This window comes from Bombyx mandarina, chromosome 18 (assembly GCF_030267445.1).
Source record: "Bombyx mandarina strain Sakado chromosome 18, ASM3026744v2".
Lineage (NCBI taxonomy): Eukaryota > Metazoa > Arthropoda > Insecta > Lepidoptera > Bombycidae > Bombyx > Bombyx mandarina.
In genome coordinates, this window is record NC_143224.1 from 3,178,889 (window position 1) to 3,197,072 (window position 18,184).

Sequence of the window (18,184 nt, forward strand, 5' to 3'; positions counted from 1 at the left end):
TCGAGTTGACAGCTTGAAAAATAACAAAAATATTATTGCAGTGAAGTTGAAACTTCTATTTCAAGCCACAACGGGAGTAAGAACATTTTCGCAGTACTTCCAGGTAGTAATGAAACGAATCATGAATTAAATTAAAGATATTAAAAAATATAGTAAAAATTAAAACTTCGAAAGTGTAAACGTTTGTGAATCAAAGACATGAAAAGTTTAACACTCAAAGTAGCTAGTGGCAAATATGTAGTAACAATGATTGACTTACTGCTTAATGTATCGTAATGATCGGTTGTTTTAATGAGAGAATGCCGACCTTGACGTTTGGTGCAGGAAATAAGTATTTTTTAACTATTGATTACTGTAAAATTTAATCTCCGTTTTGGTACGGGAGCGGGAGGGTTGGTAGGGATTGTGGTGTAATCTATACTTATAATATTATAAAGAGGAAAGATTTGTTTGTTTGTTTGTTTCGAATAGGCTCCGAAACTACTGGACCGATTTGAAAAATTCTTTTTCCATTAGAAGCCGACATTGTCCCTGATGAACATAGGCTACTTTTAAAAAAAAAAAAAAAAATTATTTTTTTGGTTTCATGTGTGTTTTAATGTTTCCGAAGCGAAGCGAGGGCGGGTCGCTAGTATAAAATAAAAATATGTGTGGTGTCGTGGGACGCCGGATAGGAACGAAGTTCCTTAATATAAAAATATTAATTTTAACTTCTATTCGAGGTATAAAGAAAATAATTATTCAGGTATACACTTTTTATTGTGTTTTTTTTTATTGATCAAAATAAAAAAATACTACTTTACAAAGTTATCAACTTTATTTTATTCACAATGATTTATTAAAAATATATACAGTCAAACCTGGATAAGCGAGAGTTCAAGGGAGCACAATTCATTCTCGCTTATAGAGGTTTCTCACTAACCCGAGTTTCTCGCTAATGCTCCCTCTGAATTTCATTTCGCGATTTTCCGAATTCAAACGCATTCACTATTTTGAGTTTATCACTTAATGACAGTACTTTAATTTTCCGTTTTGACATGATGCAGAACAGAACTTTTCTTCGCAATTAATTAACGATAAACTGAGTAAGTTCGACAAACAGGACGGTACACAGGCACACGTGTCCATTCGAAAAGAATGCGATAAAATAACAACGTTATTTAGTTCCACGAAATAGAATAGGTTCAATATTGACGAGAAAACAATGGTAGGAAGTTCCACAAAAGTTAAGAATGAGTCATAAAATAGCAGATGTTAAATTTGTAATTTGTTTTTTCACTTGTTCCTTCTAAATAAAATAAATAAATAAAGCTCGACTGTCGCTTATAGAGGTATAGATAAGTTGCAGTCTCACTTACGGAGGTCCATGAGGGAAAAACGACTCTCTCTTACAGAGGTTTCTGTTTCTCTCTAATAGAGGTTTTAGCAGCTTAAAATGACGGGTTCTGGCTATTACTCTCACTTATAGAGTTTTCTCACTTATCCAGTTCTCACTTATCCAGGTTTTACTGTAATAATAATAATATACAAAGAAACACCTATTTATATGAATAATAATAATAACCGTCATCACGTAAACTATAAATTAGACGTATAGCCATCATACTAAGACTATACATAAATAATAAAATTCTTACGTTACGGACGCTTTTTTCCGGTTAGGGTACCCCTCCGCATCGTCCCATAAGGAACTTCGTTCCAAAAAACATCGTTTTTGTAGTGAGAATGACGAAGAGGAGAACTTTCATCGAGCGGGTTTCATACCAATGTAGCGAATGTCGTTCGGAACTTGTATATATGTAAAATTAGAAGTTTACAAGTTCTGCGTAAGGAGTCGAAGATATTGAATGAATTGGTTGTATTGTATTGTGTTGTCCAAGAACTTCGACCATCCTTTGCCCTAAGTGGGCTGACTGCTTAGTATAATAATAGGCACAGCAACACAACAATTTTTTTATGTAACATTTTACAAAACAAATTAAACTCGAGCTCGTTAATTAAAGTACTTCTCTTTGTTTCAGGTCAAGGTACGCTGTATTTTTTGCATTTAAATGTAGAAAGTACTAGCCTACATTTAAGTATATACCGTTGTTCGTCTACTTGAACAATACAAGGACAAAATGCTACCGATGTTCGCTTTCTTTAAAACTCTCGGTTGAACATTGAGGTTGAATGAGGTAAGTGGTATTATTATTATTATTTCATAAGGATCATGAGGGAGTAATGTAAAATTGTCTTATTTTTTCGATTGAAATGTACACGAAGAAACCGTGCACAAAATTGCTTGAAGAAAACTTACCATTGTTTGATAGATATTATATTTGTAGCCAGGCAAGAACAACCGCCAATTAAATAGGTCATTTAGTTGGCCTCTTCTCTGATGGTGCAGTGGAAAGTGTACGTTTTATGGCACACGTCTGCAATACGTTATTTATTGGACTTAAGTGTACGTGTAATAAAGTGGCCGCCAAATGTCTATACCGCAAATCAAAGATTGTGTTGTGATTTATGTTCTTGTGGTTTAGTTTTATCGCTGGGCTTACTTTTAATATTCTGCTTCAAAGTGCATATTATGGCGTGTGAAGCGCCACCTTTAGGTTCTTAGAATACCATGGAGGGCAAGACAAACATGTTTCATTCGTGTTAGAGCTGAGTTAGGCTGGTTTGAAAAGAGCTGGTATTATATAAGTCAAATGGGCTTTTTGTTGGGACGGAAGAATCGGTGCCGGTCCAGTGACATTGTTGCTATCTTAGAACGGATGGATGAATTCGAGAGCTTAGCTGCCGGGAAGGGAAGTTCAGGGAACGTGGCTATAGTGGAGTGGCTTCATAAGTGTGCATTGTTAATATCTCTATCGACCTTTATGGTTAAATCGTTAATTTGTCTCTCAGTTAAGACTAAATAAAAAAATACAGTAGGTGCCATACTTGTTGAGACTTGTGTGTATCTCTCATCTCTTAAGACAGCTCTTAAACATATATGCCCAAAGATACCAGTAAACTTCATAACCGCGTACGCATGATTGATTAAGTTTTCAGTTTTTGAGTGATTCTAGATATAGAAAGTCTTTAGTCTTTAGTGTCTAGTCTTTACTCCGATGCAATTGAGTTGCACTTTAGCTTTTGATGATCAGTAATAGTATTTTTTCTGTGTGCATCTAAAAGGAGAATTACTTTCAGCAAAAAATACTTTCACAGTTTCAATGCGACATGTGACTCGACCATGAGAGATATCTACAACTCGAGAGAATTCCTATCGTTATCTTGATTGAAAGTCTTCATAATCAGTAACGTTAAACAACTATCTTTATTTGGATTTGGTGATGACAGCATCGTCATATTGTGAATATTTTACAATGATTTTATTTAGGAGGGAATCAGATGGACAATCTGATGATTCTGATTTTGAATTGGATAGGAGTCCAAAGTATAGGACGACATCTTTAGTTTCTGTGTATGTTTACTTATTGAAATATATAAAATTGAGGTCTCATTTATATTGTTTTTCTTCAAATCGGATCGCCTGACTGTTTTGACGCAGATATAGGCAATGTTAGTAGCAACAGTTGCAGGCTTTACAGCACGCCCTACCACTAGTACATGCCGGTTCGCGATCCCACACTTCACTGATATTAAATGCTCAGAGAAGCGTGCTATCCATTCTCCAGTGAATCGAGTCGCCTCACACGATACCCACGGGAATAGGGTGTTGCGATCCTATACCGACACTAAACAATGGACTAAACACTTTTAATTGTTTATTGTATTTACAAAACCAGGAATTGGAACACTGTGTACCGCGAAACTGCTCTTTCACCGGCAGTTGAGCATCAAAACAGCGTAACCACCAAACGTTTCTTAATGCGTACGTAATTTAACTTGTGACCGATTTTCTCAAATTATTTTAAGTATGTGGTTTACTTGTGCGTTCGGATATTGTTTGTTAAAAACACGACGATTGGTAATGATAGTTACTGTTGGCAGCGGTTTGGCTCAGCCCCTGGCTTTGATGAGGTCCATGGGCGACGGTAACCATTCACCATCAGGTGGGCCTTATGCTCGTCTACCTATAAGGGAAATATAAGAAGAACATAATGTTTGGTTTTATCTAATTTTTTCTAATTTTTAGGGTGTCGCTTATTCAGGAACAAAGATGAGAATTTTGGTGTGGTATATTGTTAATTCGTTAAATGTGAATTGTGTTTCCATCGTATTACGAGTATATGTAATTTGAGAGATCTTATTTTTAGGTTCTCAATTCGACTGTATGTTTTTTTTTGTGTTTTTCCTCATAACTTTTGACTGGGTGAATCGATTTTGATGATTATTTTTTTATTAGAAAGCTGACGCTTCCCGTGTAGTCCCATTTCAATTTAGTCCAGTTCTGATAATGGTATCCATGAGAAAACCATATAAGTCTTAAATTTGCATTAAGTACGTGCGCGACAAATAGATGAATAACTCAATAACCCAATATCACGCCAACCGATTTCGATGATTATTGTTTTTAGTGTATATTAATTTGTTTTGGAATATCTTTTTTCTTTCTATTTGAAGTCGGTTTTTGTTAAAGCATATCTATTTACAATTATTTGAAACACATTTCTAGCGTATTTCTGGAGCATATTATTCTGATAATGATGACCGTGGCTTGAATTTGAACGTCTTCGTGTTAAAGTAATGAATTATATTGATACTTGAGTGTTTAATTATCATCAGAGAACATTTTGACTTCTCGCATTAAAACTGTATAATCTCAAAACTTACTAATTTTACAGGAGAGTGTTTTAAAGGTTTGACATGTAATAATTTTAATATTAATCATATTTGCAACATTTATTTTTTTATTTCTTACCAGTTACATTAATCTATCTTTTAAAGTAAGATAAAATTATGTATTAATTTTGTTAATAGTAAGTAGTCAAAATATAGGTAAATTATAAAAAAAATATTAAAACTAAACTACGCTCTTTTGACATTATTTATGAGAAAAATACTGGTGATATCAAATGTTTACGCATATTAACTCAATTTCGAATATTTTTGGAAATTGTACATTTTTAATGCGAAAAGGCGATTGTCCACAATCGGATTAACCTCATGGTAATAGTCCCTAAACGATTAGTTTAATACCCATTGTCCCATATAGCTGACGCTCAATAAAAACAAAAGACAATAAACAATTATTACTGTAGTTTGTTTTCTATTTTCTATAAACTATGCTGTGACATCGCTACCTACTTTGATTCAGATAGCTTAGGAGCTTGGAATGTCATCGATTATAATACCAATGAAAGTTTTTTCAGTTTTTAGTTTAAGCAGAACTAGTTTACTTCGACAAAGCTATTGAAATAAGCTGACAATACAATAAAATTTGTTAAAATGAAAAAGAGTAAACAGAAGGGGAAAGAGTGAAACAAATAAATCAAGAGTGAGAGCTATCAAGAGGATTTTTTAAGAAAATTCTCTGAGTTCTGGGTACCAGAGACTGACATACATACTTAAATAGTTTTAGATATATTACATATTAGACATATTATACAGATAATGAACATCCAGTTTGTCTGGAGAGCAAACAAAAGTGTGCAAAAAAATTTAAAATTGGGTTACAATAAACTAATCTAATTTGTATAGTAATAGTTGAGATGATTTTCACTATCGTTAGTGACTTTGAAGTTGAGAGATCACTGTTTTAACAATTACCGAGGTATGCATATTTTATTGTTTCCATTTTCACCTAAAAAAATTATTAAAGAAACATATAAATGCTTCTTTTAAATAAAACTTCCCACCTTACAAATACTACAAAACCACCTCAGCTAACTCTTTGCCTGCCATGCGATTTTAATCGTTCATGCGATCGGCTGCGACCGCAACTGCAGTCAGTCAGTCACCTGTTTCGGTACACGACCGCAACACGCGTCGGACGCGATGCCTGGGTCGCTCAAACGTACGATTCCGACGAATTGACGATTTTGGGCTGAATACAACGAGGACGCAGTGCTTTAAAAAACAAAACAAAAATTTTGACAGTTAAAATTACGCGCGTTTTTTAATCTGTGGACAGTGCTTTAATGGTATTTGTGGCTTAAGTGTGCATAGTCTTTCGGACAAATACTTCGGTAAATACGTAGCGATATAAAGTTTTTTCTTAATTTCTTTTTCAGGCCCCTATAATATCTTCAGTAATCCTAAACGAACGCAATCGGCAAAAACATAAAAATAAAGAGTTCAGTTGAAATACCTACAAACATTTTAAAAAAAAACTCGTAATTGATACAAAATATTTTAATTAATTAAAATAAAACTGGGTGTGTTTTTGAATAAAAATTTACATGCGGTTTCCGTGGTTTTAGTTCATTAATACAAACAAGTTGTTAAAAATATGAAATTCAGATTCTAGAATGTCATAGAATGCGTTTTGAGGCTGCTTGATTACTTAGTAATTTGCATGATTATTTTTTAGCGACTGTTTGATTTAATATTTATGTAAAAATGTGTCACGATCTTAAATTATTATCGGATTAATTTTAATTAATTATTATCGGAAGGATTAAATTGGTTGTTTTTTGAGTTCCAATCTTTTCAAGCGTTAAATATTGTGTAGTTATTTGAACTTCTTTTTGTACTATAATTAATGTTTTATAGAATACCCTCATTTGCATGTAACAAACGTTAAAATTGGTTCATTATGTTACAGCCAGCAGTAAGTAAACGTTAATCGAACGAACGTATTTCTAGATTACAGTTTCAAGTGAATGTTTTCGGTTCAGAATTTATTTAACGTGAATAATAAGCTTAAAGCGACCGGAGAAAAGTTGACGTGTTGAACAATTTTATTGGCAATCGATTTGAAATTGGTACGAATCAGCGGCTGTCACAATAATTCATCGAGTGTTTGAAATTGTAAATATTCGTTTTGTGTGTTGTAATTATTGTCTGGGCGGAAGACCTAAAGACAGAATTTTCGGGCAACTGCGAATGGATGGAACAAGAAAAACATTTGACATGGTACTATATTATGATATGATTATTTTGTTTATTTTATTATTAATAAGTTTTTTTTTCGTTGTTAATTTGAGTTTTTATTGATTTTAGAATTTAGCATTACGAACATGCTAGTTGACATATATTTTAAACTAAAAGTTACTTCCATCGGCTCTTACAAAAGGCCAAGAACGTTCTTTAAGCTCGGGCGCATATCGTGCGTCTGCGTCGGTTCGGTATTTGTTACCGACAGGGTACATTCATTTTCTATTAGGTCTAGTCTAAGTTTAATCTCTCTTTCAAATATTTTCCCCCTATTCTATAGAGCATTCTCATAATGTAGTGAGAGAGACATGCCGGACCGGTAAAATATGCATGCAGGCTAAGGAGATAACTAGAGACAAGAACAGATAATGCGTTTTAAATACTAAATATAACTATGCAGTGCGATGTATATTTAAATTTTTTTATTATAGACCAATGAACGTGCCCACGGCTCCCCTAGAGTTTAGCGGTCATTAGTGACCTTAAGACATGAGATTGAAGTATCAATTGTATTGTCCAACAACTGCTTTGCAGAAGAAATATTATTGTGGTACACTACGGAATGTAGTACACCAAAAACCTTCTCTGAAGTGTTGATAATAGCTGTCTAAAATACGAAAAAACAAACATTTGAATATTTTTATAATATAATTTATAAAAAGTTTTTACAAAAAAATCTGTTGCGATAGTTAGTATTAAACTACCCTCTAGTTTTAATTACGTGTCGTCTGTACAAAAAATATAAACAAATCCGAGGATAACGTCGTCATTCAGATGATCAGTCATTTAATTCTTCTAGAAACATCTCTTACTGTTAGTACGGGGTCGTTGTACTGCACGTCGTTGATAACGCTTTCGGTTTCATTCGTCGACACGCTACAAAAGTAACTTTATTGCCATGGCTTGCGATGTTCTTGGATATTGTACATTAGGTATTATTTCTCGACATATTATTATATTAAGGCTTGGTTTATTTATTGATGCAACAGGATTTTCCACTTTAGAATTTTTGATTAGATTTTCTAAATACAATTTTCTAATGAATTGTTTTGGTTTTCGCGATACGTATAATATGTACTTTCTACTACTTTTACCTGGCTACCACGAAAACTAAACTATTGGAAATGTCGGAAATAATACGATAATAATAACGAAAGCGAGATTAAATTGTGAAATATTTTAAATTATATTATTCATTTTTCATGTTTACTTTCCATTGTGTATTTACTTGTATTGGTGGTTAAATTCAGGAACAGGCTGGTTTTGTCAAAGGCAGAGGTACTCGTGAGCAGATCCTAAACATCCGACAATTAATAGAAAGATGCTACGAATTCGATACACCTGTTATCCTGTGCTTCGTTGACTACAGCAAGGCGTTTGACTGCGTTGGCTGGAACTGCTTATGGCGGGTCCTTCAGGAACTCGGAGTACCCATGCACCTCATAGCTCTTCTCCAATCCCTTTACTATGGCAGTCAGGGCACTGTAAGGGTCGACAACACTACGTCAAACCCGTTTAATTTCAGAAGAGGAGTTCGCCAGGGGTGTATTCTGTCACCCATTCTATTTAATATATACGGCGAATACATCATGCGCAAGACCCTAGAAAACTGGGATGGAGGCATAACCATAGGTGGTATCAAAGTGACGAACCTGCGCTACGCAGATGACACCACTCTGCTTGCCACAACAGAAGCAGAGATGACAGAGCTTCTGAACAGGATGGAGCAGATAGGGTTGGAGATGGGACTCGCCATCAACAGATCCAAAACTAAGATCATGGTCGTTGATCGCACAAAAAAGTTGGAGCTTAGTGGAACACTAAACCTTGAGCTTGTTGACAACTTTATTTACCTAGGCTCCAACATTAACAACACTGGATCCAGCGAACTTGAAGTACGACGGCGTATTGGAATGGCAAAGGGAGCCATGACCCAGCTCGGTAAAATCTGGAAGGACCATAACATTACCCAGAAAACAAAGACAAAACTGGTGCTCACTCTGGTCTTTTCCATTTTTATATACGGAGCGGAGACCTGGACCCTTAAAGCAGCTGATCGCAAACGCGTGGATGCTTTTGAGATGTGGTGCTGGAGAAGAATGCTCCGGATACCTTGGACAGCGAAGAGAAGCAATCAGTCTATCTTAGATCAACTGCAGATCAAGACTAGACTGTCCACACTCTGCCTTCGCCGCGCACTCGAGTACTTCGGTCATATTGCTCGGAAAACACCGGATAGCTTAGAAAGACTATTCGTGACAGGGAAGATCGAGGGAAAGAGACCGCGCGGGCGCAGTCCGACAAGGTGGTTCGACCAAATCCGCACCACACTAGAGATCCCATTCCACGACGCCCTTCATGCGGCCAATGATCGGAGGCGCTGGCGGGACATCACAAGGAGTAAAATCATGTCGAATTATAATGGTCACGACCCTCAGCAGTGAGGAAACGACGCGAGGAGGAGGAGGAGGTGGTTAAATTGGGTGTTTAATTTCGAAATTAAATAAATTTACATAATTTAGTGCACTGGTAAACAGCCACTTCGTATTTGTCCAGCTGCACGTATAGCCGTGACACGGACAAGATCACGACTGACTCTGTGTTCTTTTGTTGTAAAACTTGCTGTAAAACTTGTAGACACCATAGCGAAAATACCGCCAGGTAGCTGGAGACATGATCCGTAATATCTAATCATGTCTCTATATCTTATGGCCTTGTCTATCATATCGAGGGGTCAAAGCCTATTTGCTTTAAGCGACACTTTTTCAACTTTACATGAGAGTCATTTAAAGTTTATAATTTGGAAAAAAAAATCAGAACAATAAAACTTCTATTTGAATGGGGTACATATAATTAAAGTTCAATTAAAAACATCGAATCGTGCATGCTAATACCAAATAAAACGGATCTTCAATTACAAAGATAAATGTCGCTTAAACCAAATAGCCTTTCACCTCTCATTATAATGTCTTATCCGTATAATTAAAATGCCTGAATGCCTCAGAGTGTGTAGAAACAGAATGGCAATACGCATCCGCGTCTTCCCATTAGTGATATTGCACGATACACAAATTTAATCTATGTCAAAACGCTCCCCTCTTTGCCTTTTCTTGAGTTCTGTCTCGTGCGAGGTTCGGACGTGGGTTGTTGAGCGACAGGAGGTCTTAGTCGGGTCGATTCCGACATGCCCCGCCCGCCATCCCCCAGTGGAGGGCGGGAGTCTGGTGATTTCCTCTAGACCAAAAAAAGAGTATGTCAAAACGTTACTTTTTTGCCCTTGTAGGCAAATGAGCATACGGCCCACCTGATGGTGAGTGGTTACCGTCGCCCAAGGACTCCAGCAATGCCAGGGGCAGAGCCAAGCCGCTGCCTACTGCTTAATACTCTCATATTTACTTGCATATTTCGCGAACTTAAAAGGATTATATTGTAAATTTCTTTTTTCAGTACAATGATTTTAACTCGCACAAATAAATAATCCAACATATTATCAAGGTTAGAAACGAATGAACATGCTTGAACGATCCCGTTCACCAGAACCTTTACAATCAGCCATTTCAATTGCAACATACTGACTGCAACGTATACCTCACCTATTCGCTCGCAAGAGAACAATTCAATATTAAAATAGTCGACATTACAATAGTACCGTCAAGTTAAGCTATCCCACATACCCCACCTGCCGCGCGGGTGGGGATCCGGTGATTTTATCCTGTGGAAAAAAAAGCATTATTACGCTGTATTTGAAGGGTGTAAAAGTTTATTATGTTTTAATTAAATCAGTTGCATGTTTCTATGTATTTGTTTTTGATAGTTACAATGAGTTTATGTTTTTGTAGTGCTACGAATTGATTAATTTAAATAGAATAGAGAGAATAGAGAATAGAGAATAGAGAATAGAGAATAGAGAATAGAGAATAGAGAATAGAGAATAGAGAATAGAGAATAGAGATTAGAGATTAGAGATTAGAGATTACAGATTACAGATTAGAGAATAGATAATAGAGAATAGAGAGGAGAGAATAATAGAGAGAATAGCTTTAGGTAAATGGGCCGCTTAAAGTTTGGCTACCCAAATTAGGCTAGCTAATGGTAACATCAGAAGTAAACAGCGGAGTAAAGTGTAAAAAACGTTAGCTCGCTCACAATTATTGAAGTCAATTTCACAACTAAGTCGAGCACTCAATGTAAATTATTCAGAGAGCTACGAAAACACGGGACTTCACTTGTTCGCCTTTGGTAACCCCAAGTTCCCGTGTCATAATTAACACCACCTGTTGTTTGTCTTCTGTCTGTACTGGTAACGGAAATTGGCACTTTGCAACCCATTGAGACGATGTTACTTGTGAAATGCTTTACGGTCATTGGGTATTGTCGGTCTAAAACTCTAAGCAGTTGGAAGCCGTTTGGGTTTTTTTTTATTTATTGCTTAGATGGATGGACGAGCTCACAGCCCACCTGGTGTAAGTGGTTACTGGAGCCCATAGAGATCTACAATGTAAATGCGCCACCCACCTTGAGATATAAGTTCTAAGGTCTAAGTATAGTTACAACGGCTGTCCCACCCTTCAAACCGAAACGCATTACTGCTTCACGGCAGAAATAGGTAGGGTGGTGATACCTACCCGTGCGGACTCAAAAGAGGTCCTACCACCAGTAAAATTACATTGGTATTGCAGATCCTCATGAGTATCTTTTAAAAAATAAGCCATTAGCCAATTAGCCATTGCCATTATATATTGCCATTATAAAATAAGCCAATTAGCCATTGCTTCTAAATCATTACAAATAACATGGAGGGAAGGCGATTGATTGATTGGTAATTGCTTATAAATAAAATATTAAATATAATAGGGGTATGTTGTGAAAATATCTAGAGCAATGTAAGTTTTCGATAATAATTCGCGGTTTAACAATGAAACAAATCGTTTGAAATCAAATCGTAACTGATGAAATTTATTTGCGAAAACCTTAACTTCAATTTGTAATGTCTGTTCTAGATATTTTTTTGTAGCCTTTGGCAATGAATTACAAAAAAAATGCTATGTATGTATAGCATCTGTATAGCTACGTGTATGTAAAATTTGTCTTCAAACCTTTGTTACAATAATGTTAAAGTCACTTAAATTCGTGTTTAAAATGATATGTTATACATACACAAATAAAATGACTAGATAGAAAATAACAAGTATTTCTCTCTTTTCTATCAACATGTTTCGACATTTCAAAGTGCTATATTTATATTAGCTTAACCTCAGCATTTACTTTGTTGATGAATTTAACATAATCTTCGCCGCATAATATAATGATATGCAAAATAATTACCAAACAAAACTGGAAAGCTTAAAAGAACGGTGTTAAATTTAACAAAGAGATAGTCATGGTGAACAGTGAAAGTGAACAGCGGGTTGGATGATCTAGTAATGGCTTATAGGTGTACGACGTATACGTATCTTAGGGCACACAAAAAAACTTCGTTACCGTGTTGAGGCTAAATGCGCGTTTGTTTTTTATAAAATCACAAAAATATGCACATATCCATGTAAGAGCGAATTTAGTAAAAAAATGATTTATACTTATATTTGGAATACCCAAAACACATAATTATGTATCTGAAATTGAGAGATTTATAAAAATATACGAGACATTTTTATAGGAAGTCAACGCACAGTAACTTACTAATTTTTACTTGGGTTCGTGTTGTGCAGAATATAGAGCTAACTTAGATCTGCTTAAAATAATAATCCAATTTTTATGGCAGCCAGTATATTATTAATATCCAATCCAGTATTGTCCAGTAATATAGTTTGTCATCTTACCATGAAAATCAATTTATTGTTATCTGTCTAACAATCATTGTTTTTTTTTTAATATTAATTTACTCCTTTTTTTTCTAGTTAACGGCACTTACTTTTTATTTACTTTACGATCGTTTTCCCGCCGAATCCGGAACAGCTCGTATCGAGAGGTGCAAATAAAAAAATAGAAAATTTTGTTTATGGTGCGTGCGTTCTGAATCTTCGAATTTCACTGTGAATTACCATAAATTCTTCTTCGACGCATTCTGTTATTATAACTGAACGTAATGACCTAGTGCGCTTGAGATATTTTGAATTGATTTTTGAAGATTTTCCGAATATTCCAAATGTTTTTTGTTTGTTGAAATGTATTGGTTTTCGATTTCTGTAAATCAGCCTTCTTCTTCTTTTTCTCCACCTTATCCCACTATGTGGGGTCGGCACAGCTAATTTTTCTCTTCCATTCTCTTCTATCAGCCGTCATCTCAACACTCACTCCTCTCTATGAGAGATCGTATCGTCATTCACACACTTCATCCATGTCTTCTTCGGTCGACCTCTTCCCCCTCTACCTTGCACTACCATTTACATACATCTCCTAGTCACATGCATCTTCTCTCTACGCATCACATATCCATACCACGCTAACCGTCCGCTCCTTAATTTGTTGTTTACCGGGGCCACTTTTACACTTCCTCTGATATACTCATTCTTTCAGGTTCCAAATGTTTTTTGTTTGCTGAAATGTATTGGTTTTCGATTTCTGTAAATCAGCCTTATGAGTTATATTTCCGACCAAATAATATAGTCGTGGCAAAACTTAGTGACTTTTTTCTACATTCATGCGGGTATTAAATATATTTAAAATATTAATAATATTAGCGAACTTCACAGATTCATTTAAGTTTTGTTCGTACCGTTTTTTTTTTGGTCAGGAGGAAATCGCGGGACTTCCGCCCTTCACTGGGGATGGAGGGCGGGGCATGTCGGAGTTGAACCGACTAAAACCTCCTGTCGCTCAACAACCAGCATCCAAACCTCGCATGTAACAGAACTCATGAAAAGGCAAAGGGGGGAAGGTGAAACGTTTAGTGCGGAGCACATCTCTACCATAACCCTCCCCCTCGGGACGCCTGGGGAGACCTGGTTTATGGGAACCCAATTCCCAATATTCTAAATTAAAAATTACTTTTCCTAATAGAAGTGAAAACATATAATTTAAAGATGTAATGAATAATAAGAGTAATGTTAAATTGCTTACTGAAGAAGGAAAATATAAGAATAAATATCCGTTTTTATATGAATATTTGAGAAAATAAACATCTGATATAAAATAATATTTGGAGCAAACAAATTTAAAAGATCATTTATTTTAATAATTTATTATTAACATTGAAAGTTTATAAAGCCTAAATTTATATCTTACGGTGAAAGTGAATTTTTAAATTAAGAATATCGAAAAAACGTAAAAAATAAATGTCTGTCCAAAAGGCATGAAATTGTTTCCACTCCGTAGTGATTCGTTGGATGGTTGATCAATTTGAAAAATATCTATTCGATTCTATAAATTATTGTGGTATGAACGGAGTAATTTCAATTTGTCAAACTAAGTGCAGTTGTAGACGTGGATCGATAGCGACGTTTTTTTTTATGATTGAAAGATTACTGGTGGCCCGGAGGCCTTTCCAGTTTCACCAGGACAGGTGGGCGAGCAAAGGCTCTGCCAGGAGGGGTGGGATTTGCTAAGAACTGCCCGAGCGCCTCCAAAGGAGACCTAACAATGCTTCGCGAATGAGGATTGCGACGTATAAAAATAACGATTGAAATTTTTGTTATACAATTGATTTGTATGAATACAATATTGATTAAGCTAATTCAGTAATATTACCAACGTGGAATTAATATATACCTGATTTTGTCTTCAAAATGTTAAACATCTTTAATTGGCGCGACACTTAATAATAATTTAATGTTTTAATGTTTTAAATTTATTATCTCCAATATGCGAAAAGAAAGTGAACAATTTTTACGTTCGTCGTCTGTAACAGCATTTAGGTAACACTCGCGTTTTCTTGGGAATGTGAACAAAAACAAGCGTAAAACTAGTTCTTGGCTTCACAGAGTACGAATTCCGGCGTGACCGTAGCGAATAAAATATAAAGATGCTTTAATTGAAAAATGGCGTAATTTTCGTTTTACGAGGTGCCGAATGTTGTCCGTTTTTTTGTTGGCGGCAAAAGCTTTTCCGCGTACAATTATTAATTTGCATATGAGGTTAATACTGATTTTCTGGGTGTGTCATAATTTGAGTTCTTCCTGAATACAGGATTATGGTTTTGTTTTTGGGAAAAAAAAAATGCCTGGCAGTAAATCCTTCGCGTGTACCGTAGGTAACTACCCGCATACTTCAAGAATTTTATCGGAATGCTCATCGTTTTCTAATACTTACAAGAAGGGAGATAGTGTAGCGTTTTCGAAGTCTTTTTGTGTATAAAACATTAGAGTAAAACAAAACAGGTAAGTGTTATTACAGTGCATCTCAAAAAGGTCTCAACTTTGAAGTTTGTCTAAGACTGAACCACAGAAAATAAAACTACCTCATACAATAAATAATGTTTAATTTGTTTGAATTTTATTTAAAAGTTGATAATTTATTTGAGAATTGTTTTACATTTGATTATGATTCTATGTGCTTATTATTTGATTCACGGTAATTCGAAGCATTTAGATCCCAGTAAATCCTTTCGAAACAGTCAAATGTTACTGTCACCTTGACCTTTTTGTCGTCTCTGCTTTGTGGTCAAACTATTTATGCTAGTTTTGTTTTTTTATTATTAATACGACTAGGAACTAGCTTAGATGGGTTCTTTAATTAGTTTTATGTATGCGGAGACATAAAGATATATGATCATAAATGTTGTAGTTTACTTTAGTATTACATTTTTTATTGCTTAGATGGCTGGACGAGCTCACAGCTCACCTGGTGTTAAGTGGTTACTGGAGCCCATAGACATCAACAACGTAAATGCGCCACCCACCTTGAGATATAAGTTCTAAGGTCTCAAGTTTACTTACAACGGCTGCCCCACCCTTCAAACCGAAACGCATTACTGCTTCACGGCAGAAATAGGCGGGGTGGTGGTACCTATCCGTGCGGACTCACAAGAGGTCCTACCACCAGTAAAAAAACAAATAATTATCGTATATAACAGACCTTACTTATATTAGCCGTAGCATTGTTATTCGTTAATAATTTCAAAAGAGAAGCGGTATTTAGATATAAAAAGCAAAAGGATCTGTTTTCATTCGAATCACTAGTAACTACATCCTATGTTTTTTGGATCTTTTTTCTCGAAAGTTGAAATCGAAATTGAACGAATTTTTTTTTATTTTTTTTTTATTGCCTTTGTAGGCAGACGGGCATACGGCCCACCTGATGGTGAGTGGTTACCGTCGCCCATGGACTTCAGCAATGCCAGGGGCAGAGCCAAGCCGCTGCCTACCGCTTAATACTCTCCACAAGCCTCGTTTGAAGAAGGACATGTCATAGCGCTCGGGAAACACCGTGGAGGGGAGCTCATTCCATAGCCGGATGGTACGTGGCAAAAAAGATCTCTGGAAACGCACTGTGGATGATCGCAGTGGCTCCAGGTAGTATGGATGAACTCTACTCCGGTGGCGGGCGGTGCGATGGTAAAAACGGGATGCTGGTATCATCTCGAACAATTCCTCAGAGCACTCCCCATGGAACATACGGTACAAAATACAGAGGGAACCGAAGTCCCTCCGCAGACCCAGAGGCTCCAAACGATCCGAGAGAATGGGATTATCGACAATCCGAGCGGCCCTCCTCTGTATGGAGTCAAATGGAAGAAGCTGGTATTTGGGAGCCCCAGCCCAGAGATGGGAGCAGTACTCCATGCGAGGCCGGACTTGTGCTTTATAAAGCAAAAGTCTTTGTCCAGGCGTGAAGTACCGCTTCGCTCTGTTGAGGACTCCCAGCATTTTGGACGCCAACTTGGCTTTGCCTTCCAAATGACTCCGAAACTGGACATCGCTCGAAATGTCGACCCCAAGTATCCCGATACTCTCGGAAGGTTGCAGGGATACTCCTTGGAATTGCGGCGCCATGACAAAGGGGTCCTTCTTCGCAGTGAACGCGCAAACTTGTGTCTTTATCGGGTTGAATTGAACCAAGTTCAATTCACCCCATTCGGAGACTCGCCCCAGAGAGTTCTCCACTTCAGACACAAGTTTTGATCGTCTCTCTTGCACCACGCTCCGAGAGAGACTCTGATGGCCGATATATCGCGCATCCCCCGTGCTGTCATCCGCATAGCAATGCATGCCATCAATAGACAGCATGTCATTGATATACAGGATGAAAAGCGTGGGGGAGAGCACCGAGCCTTGTGGAACGCCAGCGTTAATGGTCATGGTATCAGAACAGTCACCGTCTACAACGACCGTGATGCTCCGCCCATCCAAAAAGCTAGCGATCCACTTGCAGAGACCCTCGGGGATTCCGTAAGATGGTAACTTCGATAGAAGTGCCCTATGCCAGACCCTGTCGAAGGCCTTCGCGATATCAAGGCTCACAGCAAGAGCCTCGCCCTTGCTCTCCAAGGCTTCAGCCCACCTGTGAGTAAGGTATACAAGAAGATCGCCAGCTGAGCGACCGTGACGGAAACCGTACTGTCGGTCACTGATCAGCTGGCGATCCTCCAGATACTTCAGGAGTTGTATATTAATTATTCGCTCCATCACCTTGGAAAGCAAGGAAGTTATCGCGATAGGCCTATAGCTCGATGGGTCCGACCAGTCACCCTTCTTGGGGATAGGGTGGACGTGGGCAGTCTTCCATGAAGACGGAACCCTGTTAGTGCAATAAGAGAGGCGATACAAACGCGTTAGCGCAGGCGTCAGCTCAGGGGCGCACGTTTTCAGAACCACTACAGGGATGCCGTCTGGCCCGCTCGACTTATGGACGTCCAGGAGTCGGAGTTCCCGCCTGACTGCACACTGTGTAAAGCAGATCTCCGGCAGGGAACTATCACACCGGAGGATGTTCGGTGGTGTGGCACCCCCGTCGTCCACAGTCGAGTTCGAGGCGAAGAGTTTGACCAGAAGGTCAGCCTTCTCTTTCGCACTATGGGCCAGACTGTCATCGGACTTGCGTAGTGGTGGGAGACTAGACTTGCAAAAGTTACCTTCTGCAGCTTTGGCGAGCGACCAAAAAGCATGGCTCCCAGAGGGATAGCTCTTCAGTCGCTCGCCAATTCTAGCAACGTGCTCCGATTTCGCCCTGGCAATAACCTTCTTGTAGGACCTGGAAGCGGCGTTATATTTCCGCC

The 18,184-nt window shown here is 37.4% G+C and overlaps 1 protein-coding gene across 3 annotated transcripts in view; it reads left to right on the forward strand.

Annotated features, from left to right (window-relative positions):
* Positions 1–5,888: 5,888 nt before the first annotated feature.
* DAAM (disheveled-associated activator of morphogenesis-like protein) overlaps positions 5,889–18,184 on the forward strand; it is an 88,874-nt gene continuing 76,578 nt past the window's right edge. For 2 of the 3 annotated variants that reach the window (XM_028176077.2, XM_028176078.2), the window contains exon 1: positions 5,889–6,122. Coding sequence is in view for 1 of the 3 variants with exons in the window: in XM_089734789.1 (XP_089590915.1) it covers positions 6,982–7,011 (30 nt within the window). In the remaining 2 variants the exon portion in view is untranslated. Of the gene's footprint in view, positions 6,123–6,966; positions 7,012–18,184 lie in introns of those variants that run through there. The other variant, XM_089734789.1, reaches the window with a different exon arrangement.